Genomic DNA, 17,306 nt, shown 5'->3' with positions numbered 1-17,306 from the left:
CCCAGGATCTGAAACTGCGAAAACCTGGGCCACCGAAGCAGAGCACATGATCTTAACCACTCGGCCATGGGGCCGGCCCCAGTGCCAATTATTCAAAATAGCCTGGAATGCAGAGTCCTGAGCGGATTTACCTATTGGGTGGCAGGATATGCACCTGGCAGGCTAAAATCTTGGTTCTCAAAGTGTATTTGCAGGACCCCTGGGCTCCTCAATCATCCCCTGGGTGATTGAGGTCAAAACTATTTTCATAATAACACTAAGACATTATTTGCCTTCCCCACTCTCATTCACTCTTGAGAGTCCCCTGGAATTTTCCAGATGCAACACAACATGTCATGAAGTTATGGTTCTGAGATCTAATGGAATGTGTGCTTTGGTATTCTTGAGTTTTAAAATTTTCTGTTTTGATCAGTGGTTTCCAGGGGTTGGGGGTGGGTGGAGGAGTTGATTACAAAGGGACAGGGGGTAATTTTTGGGGGGGAGTGCTGATTCTGTCTTGATTGTGTGATAGTGGTTACATGACTATGCATTTGCAAAACTCATAGAACTGTACGCGAAAAATGGGTGAATTTTACTGTAGAAATTATATCTCAATTAAAAAAATTATTTCTCAATTTTAATTTCTAATAGCATAACTACAGTTTGATGTAGCTCACATAAATGAAATCTATCAATAAACCAAAATCTAAAACTTTGAGAATCGCTGAGCAAAAGCATTGATTTCTTTACTAAAGTAGCTGCAATTCCTTGCTTTGGAGTTGGGGAAAGTGATTAAAAGGGAGGGCAAATTCTCTCTGGCTCTAATACTCTATCAGCTGTGCTGTCCAATATGGCAGCCCCAGGCCACATACGGCCATTGAGCACATGAAAGCAGCTGGTTCAAATTGAGATATAGTTAGTACAAAAAAACCCCTGTAAATTATCTAATAATTTTTGTGTAGCAATGACAATAGTCTGAATATATTGGATCAAGCAAAAGATTTTGTTAAAATTGCTTTCACCTGTTGTTTTTTACTTTCATGTGGCTGCTAGAGGATTTTAAATGTGTCTCTCCTTACATTTTTATTGGACAGCGCTATTCTGGAGACACAGACTTGACTGCCAATCTTGTTTCCACCGCTTGCAAGCTGTGTCAAAAGACTTCTTATTTCTCTCAACTTCTTTGGTTTCCCGGGATGTAAAATGTGAGTAATGTTAGGGTTGGTGTGTAGACTGAATGGGAATAATGCATGTGACGTACTTACCAATGCACCTAAGGAAACTAAGTTTGGTGGCTATCACGAAAGGCCTCTGTTTCTCTATTGATGTCGTCGGAGATGGGCACATGCGCATTAAAGGCACTTCCTCTGCGACCTATCTCCACACTGACGACAATAATAACTAGTTGTGGCCCAGGCCTGATCCCGCTTCCGTGCGGAGGCTGCCCTCCTCCCACCGAAAAATTAAAATGACACAGGGTCCCTCGTGGAAGTGGGGTATCTGCATTTACGAACGCAGCCCTGGCAAAACCTGACAACAAAGCAGCCCCTGGCCGCAGGGCCTCCCTTAGCAACCGACGCCAGCGCCGGTTGCTAAGGAGAAAAAGGATAACAAGGATGTGGTCCGTCGGCTCTTGCTCTCCGGCAGCGGCAGCTTCCGGTCCCCTGGGGAGCCAGTCCTTCGGCCTACTTTCCCCCGAGGAGCTGGGGGTCTGGCTGCGCGTTCCACCGCCTCGGGAGCCTGCGGAGCCGTGGGTCCGGCCACGGCGGGGGCGGCCGGCCTTCCGCGGGGCCGCGATGCTGAGCTCCCGGGCCGAGGCGGCGGTGACCGCGGCCGACAGGGCCATCCAGCGCTTCCTGCGGACCGGGGCGGCCGTCAGGTGAGCTTGGGGGGCGGGGCGGCCGGGCCAGAGTCCCCCGCCGGGGCCTGTGGCGGCCGTGTCGCGCCCTGGCCGGGTCCCCGGGTCCCCGGAGCGTTCTGGAGGCTTCTGCGTCCGGCAGGGCGGGCCTCTTGGGCCTCCGGTCCTCCGGCCGCGCCAGCTCCGTCCGCGCGCCCCATGTCTGCCGGCGCCCCCAATTCTCGCAGGGCCCCCACCCCGCCCGCCATAGGCTCCTCCGGCCCCGTCCTTGTCCCAGGAACCTCCAGGGAGGCCTGTCCAGGTCCCGGATTCTGTCAGCGCCCTTTGGACGTCTCCGTGCCTCGCAGGCCTTCCAGGACCCCCTCCTCCTTTCAGGGTGCCCCCGATCCCTGCAGGCTCCCCCGTCGTGTCAGTCCCCCGCCTGCCGCGCTACCCCAGCCTTACCACGCTTCCCCTCCTGCCGTGGTTCTCACAATCCTGTAAAGTGCCTGGCATCTGACCCCCCCACCTCATTTTGTCAGGACCCCTGTTCCTGTCACCACCGCCCCCCTCCCGGGATGCCCTGTTCTGTGTGGGTCCCCCATCTTATTAGTGACTCCTTAGCTTACAAAGGTCCCTAAACCAATCAGGACTCCTTAACCTGTTAAGGCTTCCAGTCCTGTTAGGGTCGCTTATTCCTGGGAGGACCCCCAAGAGATGGGTCCCCCATCCTGTTAGGGCCCCTATGTCCCTCCTCTTGTCCATCCTCCTGTGGGCTCCAGGCTTCAGAGCTGAGCACTCACCCCCGTTACTGACCCTAAATGACTCAGACCTGTTGCTCAGGTCGGCTTCCTTCTCTGGAACTGGGGCAGGTGTAAAGAGCTTATTATCCCAGGGCTGGAAAAGCTCAGTTGCTATCCTGTCCAGTGCCCCTATTTTGTAGGTGGGAAACAGGCCTTGGGACGGCCTTGTCTGTGGTCCTACAGCTGACCTGCCAGCAGAGCTGGGGGGGAGGCCAGATCTTTTCACTCCCAGGCCCCACTACTCTCCTTGTGTTGTCATTTTGCAGAGGAATGAGATTTCCACAGTCACCGCTTGCCCCTGGTCCTTTGTGCATGCCCTGCGAAGGACCTTTGCACGTCCTCTCTCCTGCTTGTAAAGTGCTTTAGAATTTCAGTAATGGTCCTTTTTAACCTTTCTGGCTGGGCACTTTTGTGCACACACCTATTGTGTAAAAGTCAGCACATGATGCAGTAAGAAACTTCAGGAATAACTTTCATGAATGAGACTGAGATGATAATACTTAATAATCGTAGCAGCCAGCACTTAGGAAGCTCTTCCCATGCACCCTATGCCAGCGCTTATTTAATCCCCACAACTCTGGGACGTAGGTCTTGTGATCGTCCCCATTGCACAGATGGGGAAGCTCAGGCTTAGCAGGTGAAATGATGCCCTAGGGAATAGCAGAGGCAGAATTGAGCCAGAGTAATGCAGTTGCACAGTCTGTTGACTCTGTCTCAAGAGAACAAAGACTTATTTGGAATTCAGTTATCAGTTATGAATTGTATCGGTTATGACATTAGGAAAATGTTGTTGGTCGTTGTGGACAGAGTTACTGGTATTACCAGTGATTCTTCACTGAGTTAACGTTGACTGAGCCGAGATCAAAACAATACTCACGTGATCCACACGTTGGGATAGCAGTATATTACACACACATACACACATATATATACACACACATGTCTAGCACATATATACAGGTATGTATTGCACATAGATATATACACACGTATTGTTTGCCTTATTTAGTGGAAATACATTGTATAAAAACAGTGTTTTAAATTGCTGTTGAAATTTCTTCATTTGTAGTAAAAGAATAACTTCAGTGTTCAAGTCAAGCCTAAAAGTAAGAAATCTTTAATAAATATTTAGAAGATCTTTTATACTATTGTATACCCTCCCTGTTTACTAATCTGAAAGAGAAAACCATTTCTGTATCTTTGTGCCAGTACTCAATCTTCCAGTAAATATTATTGACAACATACTGGGTGCCAGGTGTGACCTAGACACTTGGGGTATGTCATGAGTAAAACTGACAAAGACCCCGCCCTCTGGACTTTGCATTCCAGTCGAGGGAGACAGACGACAAATGTAGTGAATACGTGGATGTTATGTTAGAAGGTGGTAGGTGCTCTGATAAAAACAAAGAGCAGAACTGGGTCAAGGGGACGAGGAGTGCAGGTTCTAATAGTCTGTTCAGGGGAGGCCTTGTTGAGAATGGAGGTGAGGGAGTGAGCCAAGCACTGATCTGGAGGAAGAGCATCCCAAGCAGAGGGAGCCACGGTGCAAAGGCCCTGAGGTGGGAGCATGGCTGGGATGGCGGCAGAGTGAGAAGCAGAGCAGGAGGAGAACCCTGGCTTCCCCTCTGAGTGTGATGGGACTTCTGGAAGGTTGTGCTCTGACTTGGGTTTTCAATCCTAACGTGTAAATGTGCTGATTTTCAAGATACAACCGTATACTGTATGTTACTTTAACTTGAAAAGTTAGCTCTGTGACAGGCCACTGGGTTATTTGACAAAATGCTATTTCCACGTCCCTGTATCTGCATATATTTGTTTGTGACGAGGGAAGACGGTAAACTTATTTTCTCTTTTAGATATAAAGTCATGAAGAACTGGGGTGTTATAGGTGGAATTGCGGCTGCTCTTGCAGCAGGAATATATGTTATTTGGGGTCCCATTACGGAAAGAAAGAAGCGTAGAAAAGGTAAGAAGGAGGCCATGGCTTTGTGGGCTGCAGACTTGACCCCAGCCCTTATGAAAGAGTGCGAAAGGGGAGGGCCTTGGTTCTTCTGTATCTTCAGTTTTTGAACAGTACTTCCTTTTAAGCGGGAGTCCATTTAAGGATTCATTATTTTATACCCTGCAGTAAAAAGACTTACATTTCACCCTCTGAAGTCTTGAGTTTGAGGCATGCTTTGTAATGAAAACTTTCAAGTGGCTTAATTGTCTGTGTTCTCATTAATATGGCTGTTGTGTTTTTCACTAGTACAACTGGCTAATTGTGTGATGATTTGTGGTTTCACTGACTAGCTGCTAGTCACCAGGAATAGTTCCAAGTTAGTTTCTTTAATACGAAATTCTATTTATTTTTTTTAAGTGCCCCATTTTGTAAATGTTACTCTTCTTATATTGACTTAAATTCAGCAAAAACAAACAAACAAAAAAGGGATAGATGTAGCAAAAGGTTGATCATTTTTAAGTCTGGGGATGGTTATGACTGGGGTTCGTTATATATCCTCTCTTCTTTTGTGCATGTTTGAGAACTTTTTATAGTAAAAAGAATTTTTAAAGAAATTTCAGCAGAAGAGGGAAATATGTCATATTTTGTTGATCTCTTTGCAGAAAGACTAATCAGAATTGCTACAGTAGTGTCTTCCCTGCTGATTTTAAGAACAAGATCATTGTCCTGGGGAGCAACAACAGAACAATTGTTTTTTTCTGTTCTGAGAAACATTGCTTTCTTATCAAAGGAGAGAGCGAGAAAGAGGGAGCAAAAGAGTGAGAGAGAGAGAGAGAGAGAGAGGGAGAGATGTTACTAAGTGTTTTTGTACCTTCAATATAAGCCAAGCTGTACCAGACACCATGGTGGGTTTCAAAAGTAACGCACGATGGGCCCTGTCCTTCTGTCGCTTACAGTCTCCTGAAAGAGCACTGCTCAGACTGGGCCTCGGGTGTCTGTGGATAAGGCCTTTTTCAGATTGGGATTTCAAATGCAAGGCCACAGTGCAGAAACTCTGGGTCCTGAGTAGGAGAGAGAAAAAGAGCTGGGCCAACGTGACGTGCTGTTCTCCTCCCATCTCCCTTTCAGGGCTGGTGCCTGGCCTCGTTAACCTCGGGAACACCTGCTTCATGAACTCCCTGCTGCAGGGCCTGTCGGCCTGCCCCGCCTTCATCAGGTGGCTGGAGGAGTTCACCAGCCAGTACGCCAGGGATCAGATGGAGCCCCCGCCGCACCAGTATCTCTCGCTCACACTGCTGCACCTCCTGAAAGGTATCTGGCTGAGGGTCGTGTGCATTTTCATGGTGGCAGCCCAGAGCACAGGCACAGGGTTAATAGAGAGATCATACAGATCGTTAGGAAAAAAAACACCAAGAGCCCAATAGATATTTACAGGTATTTTTTTTTTAATCAAAGATGTAACCACTTATTTAAAAAATTGTCAGTTTAGTAATAGTTTTTTAGGGAAGAAAAAAATCCACTGCCACATAAGCGTTTTGATTTTAAGAAGTACTCTGGTTTCCAAAACATTAAAGTTAAAAAAAAAAAAAAGTGTCTTAGCCTAGGAAAGATGGTAATTTGCAAAAAGAAATAATACACATGGTATTTAGATAGATACAGAACGTACCTAACAAACTCGCAGATATTTAACTTGGCAGTCATCAGAGAGAGATAAATAACATAATAGTAAGGCGCCATTTTTTTGCCTATCAGCAAAGATTGAAAAGCAAATCCACAATCCTGACCAGCTGTTGGACGCCGTGTTCATGCACTGTGTGGTGGGATAACTCGGGGCAACCTCTCTGGAAAGCCGTTGGGAACTACACAGTAATAACTTGCAAGATGTCCAGCATCGTTTGACATATCGTTCTGTGGACCGTGATTCACATTAGCCTGAATTGGAGTTCTAAGAGCAAACCAGTTTGAGAATGGCTGGGCACTGGCCTCCGATCCTGGAGAGTCACAGTATACGTTGGCTGGGAAAGGATTTAAGAAGTCACTCAGGGGCCGGCTCCGTGGCCGAGTGGTTAAGTTTGCGCGCTCTGCTGCGGCGGCCCAGGGTTCGGATCCTGGGCGCGGACATGACACTGCTCGTCAGGCCACGTTGAGGCGGCGTCCCACATCCCACAACTAGAAGGACGTGCAACTAAGATATTCAACTGTGTATGGGGGGGCGGTTTGGGGAGATAAATGCAGAAAAAAAAAACAGTCACTCATTTTTAAACTACCTTTTTTCACTGAAGAACTATTTTCTCCCCCCACAACATCTGTTAACCTCCCAAAGACATTCCACAGAACACAAAGATCTCCAACTAGTTATAATGTATAATGGGGAAAAAAGGAAAGAATTTGGTTGTCCGACAGTAGGATCATTAATCAATGGAATATTACACAGTTGTTAATAATCATCTTTATTAAGTGTTTTTTTTTTTAGATTTGGGAGAGGTTGTAGGCTATAATATTAAGTTTAAGGGAGCAGGATATGAAATATGATATAATTTGACTTCAGCAAAGCAAAGACTTCCACAAATAAAGGCTGGACAGAAAAAGACCAAAATGTTAGCAGTGGCCATTTTGGTGTTGTGCAATTGATGGTTTAAAAACTTTTAAAAAACTCCAAAAAACAAAACTATACTTCTAAAACTTTCAACAAGAATCATTCTCACAGTTAGAAAAAAATTGGATTTAAAAAACACTCAGCTTATGATTGCTTCACGGAGGTATTTTCCCATGTAACCTCAGCTTGACACAGAAATCTTTATGAAGCACGTTCTGCTCTTCTGTGTTTAAGAGGCAATTTGAAACTAATTCTTTTACTACCCTATTAAAAAACCCCCCGTCATTCCAGAGACCATGTAAGCTGACATGTCCCCACAGGTGTAACACAGGTTCTGGCATTGTCCTAACCGTGACCTCAGCATGCCCCTCTCTCTTGCCACACGTGTGACCCAGTGCTGGCGACCAGAGCCGTCCTGGGCAGCTGCGCCTTGGCTCTTCGCTCCCTTCTCTGCTCCTGCTTTTCGATGTCTTTTATTTTGGTTTTTAGAAATAATTTTTAATTATACAAGTAATACATGAATAAATTCTCCTTGTAAAAAATTAAAGCATTACAGAAAAGGCTAGAGTCCCCTTTATCACTACCCCAATCCCGCTCCCCTCCTTCCTTCCGCAAGTAGAATAGAACTGTCTCCTTCCAGACCGTCGTCTGTGCATTTAAACATATTTCTGAATGCCCGGAGAAGTGATATATTGCTTATGTTTCTTCATAACCACATTGAAAAAATATGCATTGGAGAAATGGCTCCACCTCACTTTTTTTTTCCTTTTGTGAGTTTATTGGTTTTTTGGATTTTGTCATCTGTGAATTGCTTGCCCATATCCTTTGCTCATCTTTTTAAATTGTGGTACAGATTCACAATATCAAATTTGCCATCATAACCATTTCTAAGCATACAGTTCTGTAGCTTTAAGTACATTCCCCTTGTTGTGTAACCATCACCACCGTTCGTCTCCAGAACTTTTGCGTCATCCCATATGAAACTCTGTCCCCAGTAAACAACCGCTCGCATTCTCCACTGCTGCCAGCCCCTGCCAGCCACCATTCCACTTTGTCTCCATGAAGTTGACTATGTGCTTCATTTAAGTGGAATCATACACTATGCGTCCTTTTGTGTCTGGCTTACTTCACTTTGCATAATGACCTCAAGGCTCATCCATGATGTAACATTTGTCAGAATTTCATTCCTTTTTGAAGCTTAATATGAATATTCCATTGTACATATACACTACATTTTGTTTATCCATTCATAAGTCAGTGGACATTTGGGTTGTTTTTATCTTTTGGCTATTGTGAACAAGGCTGCTATGAACATTGGTATACAGATAGCTATTCAAGGGTCTGCTTTTAACTGTTTTGGGCATATACACAGAAGTAGAATTGCTGGATCAAATGGTAATTCTGTTTAATTTTTTGAGGAGCTGCCATACTGTTTTCCATAATGGCTGCATCATTTTACATGCCCACCAGCAGTGCACAGAGTTCCCCCACGTCCTCACATACTTGTTATTGTCTTCTTGATAATAGCCACCCTGATGGGTGTGAAGTGATTTGTGGTTTCAATTTGCATTTCCCTAATGATAAGTGATATTAAGCATCTTTCCATGTGTTTATTGGCCATTTGTATGTCTTTTTTTGAGAAATGTCTATTCAAATCCTTTGTCCATTTTTGAATTGGATTGTCTGTATTTTTGTTGTTGTTGAGTTGTAGCAGTTCTTTATATATTCTGGATAGCAGTCCCTTATCAGATATGTGATTTGCAAACTTCATTCCCTTTTACAGTTGCCCAGTATCTGTAGAATCAAGACACCCCAGTTTATCTAGCCATTTGCTTTCTGGGCCTTGGTGTTTCCCTAGGGTAGATGCTGACAAAGTCAAATTGCTGGATTGTAGGATATGAAAATTAGTAGACATCACCAAATTGCCCCACAGTGTTTTAGGCAAAATTGAGCTAAAGGGGATATTCAAATTTTCCTGGGGAGGGAAAGCGCTAACAAAAGGGCTGTGCCCGAGGGGGGCAGGAGGAGGAGGGAAGACACCCTGCCTTTCCTAATGGGCTCCCTTTGTCCTGGAGGGTAGAGGTCTGACCTCAGGGTGTGTTTGCACTGGTGAGACCAGCCGTGGGACTTCACAGCACTGGCTGCCAGCCCTGCTGCTTCTCCACAGGTCACACTCAAGTCACTAACCACGTTCACACGGGGGTGGGGGTGGCAGTGTTCAGAACCTCCAGGGTCAGGGCCTGAAGTATTCAAAGGAATCTCTCAAGTTCACTGACTGCAAATCAAAGGGAAGAGACAGGTTGGCTTAGTGTATTGAACTTGCAGAAACCGCGCTGAGATGGCAGGCCCCGGTATTTTTCTCTCCCACGCTCCAGCAGTGCTGGGCCAGTGTAATATACTGGTCCATTGTAATATACTGTGGGAACAGGGACGGTCGAGATCAGGAGTCAGCCAACTATGGCCCCTGGGCCAAATCGGGCCTTGGGGCCACAGGTTTTTGTAAAGTTTTATTGAAACATGACCATGCCCATTTGTTTATGTATTGTCTGTGGCTGTGTTTGTGCTACAGTGGCAGGGTTGAGTATTGCTTCAGAGACCTGCAAAGCCTAAAATACTTACCTTCTGACCTTTTACAGAAAAAGTTTGCCAACCTGTGATCTAGATATAATTACAATATAAATTCATAAGCCCATCAACCTTTTATTGTTATTTATTAGGCTCAATTCTACTTATGACTGAAAAGTAAGCCACTCAGCAGATCCGTTCAGGCTGCCACATATAGCTTGATGCTTTGCCATAATAATCAGAAATGCAAACGTAAGCAAATAGAAGCGAAGTCCTTATAGCCATGGGAGAGACTCCCTGGAGAGGAGTGAAGCACTGGGTGTGGACTTGGACTAGATGAGTGTTTAAGGGCCCTCCCATCCCTGAGCGTGTGAGTTAAAATCATTTTTGTTCAGGGACCAGCCCGGTGGCACAGCCCTTAAGTTCGCACGTTCCGCTTCTCAGCGGCCCTGGATTCGCCGGTTCAGATCTGGGGTGCGGACATGGTGCTGCTTGGCAAAAAGCCATGCTGTGGTAGGCGTCCCATGTATAATGTAGAGGAAGATGGGCATGGGTCTTAGCTCAGGGCCAGTCTTCCTCAGCAAAAAGAGGAGGATTGGCAGCAGTTAGCTCAGGGCTAATCTTCCTCAAAACAATAAATAAGTAAAATCATTTTGTCCAGTAAGAATCTTGTAATAATAAATTTATTTTCATGGTGGTAATTCAGATACTTAAAAATCAATTACTTCATTTAAATGCTGCAGCCTCATGAAACATTACTTTCAATTAGTAAACATGACTTTCCTAATAGTGTACTCAGCATTGGGTACGGCTACAAGGAAGGATGATGAAAGATGTAATTCAAGGTGAATTTTACAGTCCTTAAAGTTTTAGTTTGCTTTGATACATTGCGCTGTGCAGATTTTCTGGCTGGTCGTTATACTGGCGAACTTAATATTTGTGTACCTTCTTTGTTTCCAGCTTTATCCTGCCAAGAAGTTACTGATGATGAGGTCTTGGATGCAAGCTGCTTGCTGGATGTCTTAAGAATGTACAGATGGCAGATCTCTTCATTTGAAGAGCAGGTGAACGCAACATTCAGAGCAGGTTTACTTGGAGAATCCTTCCCGCTAGTGGGCTGGGGCCTGAGTTTGCAGTGCTCGCTGAAGAACAGCTGCGTTGCTGCAGCGGGAGGAAGAAACGCCAGCATGAACCTTGCAGTGGCCTGGCCCGAGTGTACATTTCTGTGGCATTTTAGACAGCCGCAGTGTTCTGGGACCAGATCATGAACTTTATTCCTCCTCTCATGATCAGAGGAGTTGGGAGGTTAGGGCATAAACACACAGTTAACAAAAAGAGAAAATCTCTTCCGTTCTTGAGTGACGTTGCATTTCAGTGGATGATAGCAACATCCGGGTCCTTTAGAGAGAGGCAAGTGGCTTCACCTTAGAGGCCCAGAGGTTTAGGTGAGACCCTTTTTTGAACCACATCTTCATTTAAAAAAAAAAAATCAGTCTTCAGGGGCTGGCTTCAAGTGGCCCCAAATCTGGAGCATCTGTCATAGGCAACCCCAGGGCCTTATTCCAGCCACTTCCACCCCGCTTTGCACAGCTACAGCTTCACTGTCGTCTTTGGTCCTGGCCACGTCCTCCTCCCCAGATCGCTATTACTGATGTCAGGGCTGAGGCTGAGGCTGAGAGAGCGAAGCTCTAGGGACAAAAAATGTGCTTTCAGTGGTGTATGAGGACACCCTCGCTGGCCACATGTCCAGGAGGGCCCTGTCCAGCTTTGTGTTGGCTGTTTCTGCCTCCACTGTCCAGACACTGGATCAGAGAAATGGGACAGCCTTCAGGCTCCCAGAACTGTGGGGCTGAAGTGAGAGGCATTTGAAACTCTGCCAAGTGAGGTGGGAAGGCTTTCTCGCTCCTCTTCTCTGTAAAGATGGTCTCTTGTTTCCACTTGAAAGCCATGTTTATGTTACTTTCTCAACGTGATGTTGATGGTATCTTTACTTCCTTAAAATGCATCCTGATTAATCTCTTTATGTTTAAATGTTTTTCTGTTTAGAAAGTACTTTTTTAATCCTTCTCTGGTAGCTGGAATTATTTAGCTACATTTGACATTTCTCTAAACTGAGAACGTGACTAAGATTTAGTCCTTAAGGACATCAGATACCTTTTCTAAGTCCTGTCCTTCCATTAAGGACCCACTTAAGTCCCAGTTACTCCTTGGAAGTACTTCCAACATCTTCAGCCCACAGCAGTCACGGAGCCACGTAGTGCCATAGTGTGTGTGCGTGGAGAAGAGGAGCATGTCTGTCTGTTGGTCTCCCTCTTTGAAGGCATGCAGAGCCCCTAGCATGAGGCATTGTCCATGTCTTCATTATCAGTGATCTAGTCAATCACCAGCAAACTTCTACTATCAGTTCCTAAAGCTAGAGCTCTCGGGGATGCACTGGGCTAAGTGCTTGCTTCGTGTACATTACCTGATGTAATCTTTACAACAACCCAGTGAGGAGTTACTGTTATTATCCCCACTTTACAGATGAGAACACTAAGGTTCAGAGAAGTTTAGTGACTTGCCCACAGTCACACAGCTATTTAAGTGGCAGAGCCAGGATTCAAGCCAGTCTGGCACTACAGCGCATGCTCTCCAGCTCCACTCTCTACTGCAATGCTGTTCTTTTCTCAAAGCCGAGTAGTTACATGGCTGACTGTGACGGAGTAGGCTTCGGATCCAACTCCATCCTGTCTTGGGATTTTGCTCTCTGGTGACCCTCTCCTCATGCTTCAAGGATTGGCCTGGACGCCTTGTCTGTGCGGCCTCCCAGGAAGAGCTGGTCCTCCCTCAGGCTCCGAGGGCTCATTGGTCACGACAGGGCTGTAGCACTGTGCTGCTGGATAATAGCTAGGCTGCCACATCTGCCCTGGGTTGTGAGTCTCTCGAGGACAAGAGCCTTGCCTTATTTATCTTCGACTCTCCGTCACTCTCTTGCTCACCGCTCTTCGTAGCCTAGGAGGGGATTCATCCATACGTGCAACAACTCTTTACTGACTGCCGCCTCGGGCAGGGCCTATCGAGGGCCTGGGGTGGTAGCGGCAAGCCTGGCTGGTAGGGTCCTGCTCTCACGGAGCGCACGTTCTGGTGGGCGCTAGGGAGTAAGAGAAGTGACGGGACTACTTTAGGTGGGGAAGGCTCTTCCGGAGACCCCCGCTTTCACCTGAGGCCTGCAGTCCAACATGAAGTGAGGCCCGTGAAGGTGTGCGTGCAGCGTGTTCCAGACGGGACGAGCCAGGGCCAGGCCTTGGGAGAGCTGTAAGGACGCGGTGTCTGGAGAACGGCCAGAAGGCCGGTGTGGCCGGGCCGGGGGCTGGGGGAGCAGTGGGGGAGAGGGTCGCAGAGGTTGGCAGGGAGCAGGTTGTGCAGGGCACGGAGGCCATGGCAGGAGCTGGCCTCTGCTCCGTGTGCAGTGCGGAGGCGGGAGAGGCCTTGAACAGGGGGCTGGTTTGATCTGATTTAGGTTTGAACAGGCCCGTGCTGGCGGCTGCGTCCAGGAGGGACCGTTGCGGGGCAAGAGGGGAGCAGAGAGGAAAGTTGGGAGGCTGTTGCAGATAGCCAGGCCGGGGATGGCATGGCTGAGGCTGGGGTTGAGGCAGAGGGGGTGGAGAATCCTCAGGGACTAGGGGCTATTTTGGAGGTCAAGCCTGCAGGACGCCTGCTGAATTGGCCTGAGGTAGGGTTAAGTCAGGGAGGGCCTCCCCGAGGAGCTGCCTTTGAGCAGAGGCCTGGAGGGTGAGAAGGGGCAGCTCTGTGAAGGTCTGGACAAAGCTCCTTGGGCGAGAGTGCGTGAAAGACCCAGGCCCTGAGGCGGGAATTGGCCTGGTGCTTCAAGGCGCTAACAGGAGCCAGGAGCTGGGCCTAGGGAGGGAGCGAGAGGGTTCTAGGGGCCGGTCAGCCTTTGTGGGCCGGCTACAATGGGTTCATTTTAGCAGTGAAGGCCTTTGGAAAGTTGAAAGCAGATGAGTAACGTCATTTGCCTTTCAAAAGATCACTCTGGTGACTGGAGGGAGGGTGAGAGTGGAGGCTGAGACGGCTGAGTGAGGACCAGCAGCCGCCGAGAGAGGGAGCCGAGAGAGGGAGCCGTGGCTTTGGCCTTTTGGGAGGCAGCGGTTGAGTTGACCCTTAAAGAGTGCACCTCTGCCGTCTTTGCAGCCGTTCCACTGCTGGGCGTGCACCCAAAGAACTGCAGGACGGGCTCAGACAGACATTTGTGCACCGTGTTCAGAGCAGGGTTATTGGCAATAGCCAAAAGGTGGGCGTAACCCTTGTCCACAGGGATGAATGGATCAACAAAATGTGTGTGTGTGTATACACACAATGGAATATTATTCAGCTTTGAAAAGGAAGGAAATTCCAACACACACCACAGCATGGATTGAGGACGTTATGCTGAGTGAAATAAGCCAGTCACACAGAGACAAATCCTGTATGATTCCACTTAGATGAGGTCCCTAGAGGACTCAGATCCGTAGAGACAGAAAGTAGAATGGTGGTCGCCAGGGCCTGGGGGTGGGGGATGGGGGAGTTAGTGTTAATGGGTACGAAGTTTCAGTTTGGGAAGAACAGAAAGTTCTGGAGATGGATGGTGGTGATGGTTGCACAACAATGTGAAAGGACTTAACAGTACAGAATGGTACACTTAAAAATGGATAAAATGGTCAATTCTATGTTATGTGCATTTTATCGCAATAAAAACAAGAAAAAGTGTAGTCAGGTGGAGGGGAAGTCAGGGCCATCTAGATAAAGCTAAAACAGGTTCCAGAGAGCTGGCGTGGAGGCAGCCCACCCACCTTTCTTTCCTTCTCTCCCCTTGGGCCTCTCGGTTGAGGGTCTTTATTGTGAAAAGTCTAGAATGTAACTGTCTCTGTGTAATGAGCTGGGCTTCGAGAAGGTGGAAAGGAAATTCTGCCCTCGTTAGCCATAGGGGGTCTGCCCCGCAGTCCATGTAGGGGTGGTTCTGGTGCTGCCCCACCTCCTCGGGCCTCTCTGAAGAATGCTTTGCCCTTGACAGGATGCTCATGAGTTATTCCACGTCATTACCTCGTCATTGGAGGATGAGCGGGACCGCCAGCCCCGGGTCACACATTTGTTTGATGTTCACTCCCTGGAGGTAAACCAGTAATATTTTCAGTACATTTAATGGGGTTTGTGCATGTTTAATAGGTGTAGGAACTTAAGTGTAAATCTTTGTACAACTTTACACTCAAAAGTAAGATTCAGTAAAAATCAGTAGTGGGAGTGGGGCTGGGGGCCGGTCATACACTGTGAACTTTGCAGTTGGTGACTTTCATTAGGGATGTCAGGTCTCTTTAAAATGATGCATTTCGGGTGGTTAAGTTCGCGCTCTGCTTGGGTGGTCCAGGGTTCACCGATTCGGATCCTGAGCGTGGACATGGCACCGCTCATCAGGCCAGCTGAGGCGGCGTCCCACATAGCACAACCAGAAGGACCTACAACTAGAATATACAACTATGTAGTGAGAGGCTTTGGGGAGAAGGAGAAGAAAAACAGAAGATTGGCAACAGATGTTAGGTCAGCTGACAGGCTTTAAAGAAAACAAAATGATGCGTTGCTGTAATTTGTGTTGGCTTTGAGAAAAAAGAATGCTTTTTTCCCCCCTCTGTTTAATGCAGGGGAACAAGGAGCCATAGGAATGCCAAATGAACCCTCATTTCCCCAGAACAGTATAAAAGTTAGGGAGTTGGTAAAAGTTAACTAGTAAAGGGGGAGATACCCTGGAGAGGAAATGTGTTCCAGTTGCATTTGGTGAAGGAATAGGAACAGTAACCAACAGAGTGGGTTCTGAAAGGCTGCTTTCAGAAACCTTTGTTTGCAGTTGACTTGTGACGGTGCGGTCAGCACAGAAACTGTAAGAAGTGGGAGTGGGGTGAGGGGCTGAAGGGCATGGCAGGAGGGTTTTCAGCCTTCCTTTTTTCTCCCTACAGCAGCAGTCAGAAGCAACTCCCAAGCAGATAACCTGCCGCACAAGAGGTACGCGTTTGCCATGGAACCGTAACATGCAAGGCGGGTGCTTGTTAGATAGGACAGTCATTTGGTTTATGTTTAGAAAAAGTTTTTTTCTGGTGACATCTGTTCCAGCTTGCAGTGTGTGTACTCACAGAGGAACTCGCATTGTGGAAAACAGCTTCAAGTTGTTCCCTCTGTGCCCATCTTGAATTGTTCCCTCACACCGCAGCCCTGCTCAGTTTCCTCTAAACAGACTTATTTCTACTCCAAACAAGGGGCTTCTTTTTACCTTCTTGAATCGATCTCGTGAGGAACTTAAGCTGCAACTGGCGTGTCCTCAGTATTTGCATTTGGGCCAACTTTTACTGCAAATTATCACTGTCCTCTTTAGAAGGAAATCATTGTTTTCTTAAGACTTAAACCTGGAAAAAAAAAAAAAAAGACACATCAGTTCCTTTGTGTAATATGTACGGTTGTACTAAGCAGGAATAAGAATGGTTGTCTTTTGAGCCCACCCTGTCTGCCAGGCTCTGTAATATCTCATGTAAGCCTGACAACTCAATGGAATTAATAGTGGTGGGGATAAGGGAATAATACTTCTCTCCATTTCCAGCAAACAGGCTTACAGAGATGAAGGGACTTCTCAGGTCACATAGCTGATAAAAAGCAAAGCCAGGACCCAGCCCAGGAGCCTGTGTTTCTAACTCGCATACCACTCTGTGTTTATTCCACTAACCCCCATGCTAGCCAGAGAAAATCCTAGTTTTTCAGAACTTACTTATTCTGATGATTTCAGAAGTTTATGTCACTTTATACAATATTCACCTGTGGTATCCTTTTTTTGACACCGCAAGCATTTTAAGTATGTGTTTGTAAAAAGACATTAGTGAACACAAATTCCTTTCTTAAATGTAGCTGTACCCATTCTGCAGAAACCATATTTAAGGACCTGTGTAAATTCTCCCGTGAAAGGACTAGGCTGTCATTTTTGGGGGGAAGTCAATAAGGAAAGCTATTTCAGTTTACTTTTCAGGAACGTTTTTTTTCTAAAGAGGGAGTTTCTACCACTTAGTAAAAAGGAGGGTGAATTTCGAGGTTGACGCCAAAGGGCCAAAGTTGGCATATCAAAGGATGCTCTGTATTCCAGGGTCACTGCATCCCACGTTCACTCACTGGAAGTCTCAGCATCCTTTCCACGGGAGACTTACTAGTAATATGGTCTGCAAGCACTGTGAACACCAGGTAAAGACGTTATCAATACTTGATGTTTTCTGGTGAGGTTTTCTTTTAAGTTAAGATTCATGAAGGATCTAGAAGGAGTAGATGGACATTGCGGTATTGCATTTGAGAATGCCTGGGCTGTGTACACGTAGTGGACCGACTGCCCCCTTTCGGTCAGTGCTGACACGTCAGTTGATCCTCAGGTGGCATCTTCTGCACCAAGAGCAGCGGATCCATTGTGGATTGGCAGGATTTCGAGTCCTGAGGTTGGGTCTATACTCATGGCACACAGCAGATTCTAGGGCTGGTGTTTTGTTTTGTTTTATTTTTGCCTTTGAGGTTTTCAAGTAATTTTTT

General features: G+C 46.8%; 1 protein-coding gene across 2 annotated transcripts in view; it reads left to right on the top strand.

The window, feature by feature from the left end:
• Positions 1-1,355: 1,355 nt before the first annotated feature.
• USP30 (ubiquitin specific peptidase 30) overlaps positions 1,356-17,306 on the top strand; it is a 26,844-nt gene continuing 10,893 nt past the window's right edge. Inside the window, exons 1-7 of one of the 2 annotated variants that reach the window (XM_008520932.2) lie at positions 1,356-1,858; positions 4,476-4,585; positions 5,690-5,872; positions 10,683-10,786; positions 14,773-14,871; positions 15,707-15,752; positions 16,876-16,970. In XM_008520932.2, the coding sequence (XP_008519154.2) occupies positions 1,596-1,858; positions 4,476-4,585; positions 5,690-5,872; positions 10,683-10,786; positions 14,773-14,871; positions 15,707-15,752; positions 16,876-16,970 (900 nt within the window). In that variant the 5' untranslated portion in view covers positions 1,356-1,595. The remainder of the gene's footprint in view (positions 1,859-4,475; positions 4,586-5,689; positions 5,873-10,682; positions 10,787-14,772; positions 14,872-15,706; positions 15,753-16,875; positions 16,971-17,306) is intronic. The other variant, XM_008520933.2, reaches the window with a different exon arrangement.

This window comes from Equus przewalskii, chromosome 7 (assembly GCF_037783145.1).
Source record: "Equus przewalskii isolate Varuska chromosome 7, EquPr2, whole genome shotgun sequence".
In the NCBI taxonomy this organism is placed as follows: Eukaryota; Metazoa; Chordata; class Mammalia; order Perissodactyla; family Equidae; genus Equus; species Equus przewalskii.
Note: the sequence above shows the minus strand (reverse complement) of the source record. Positions and strands in the feature narration are given on the sequence as shown.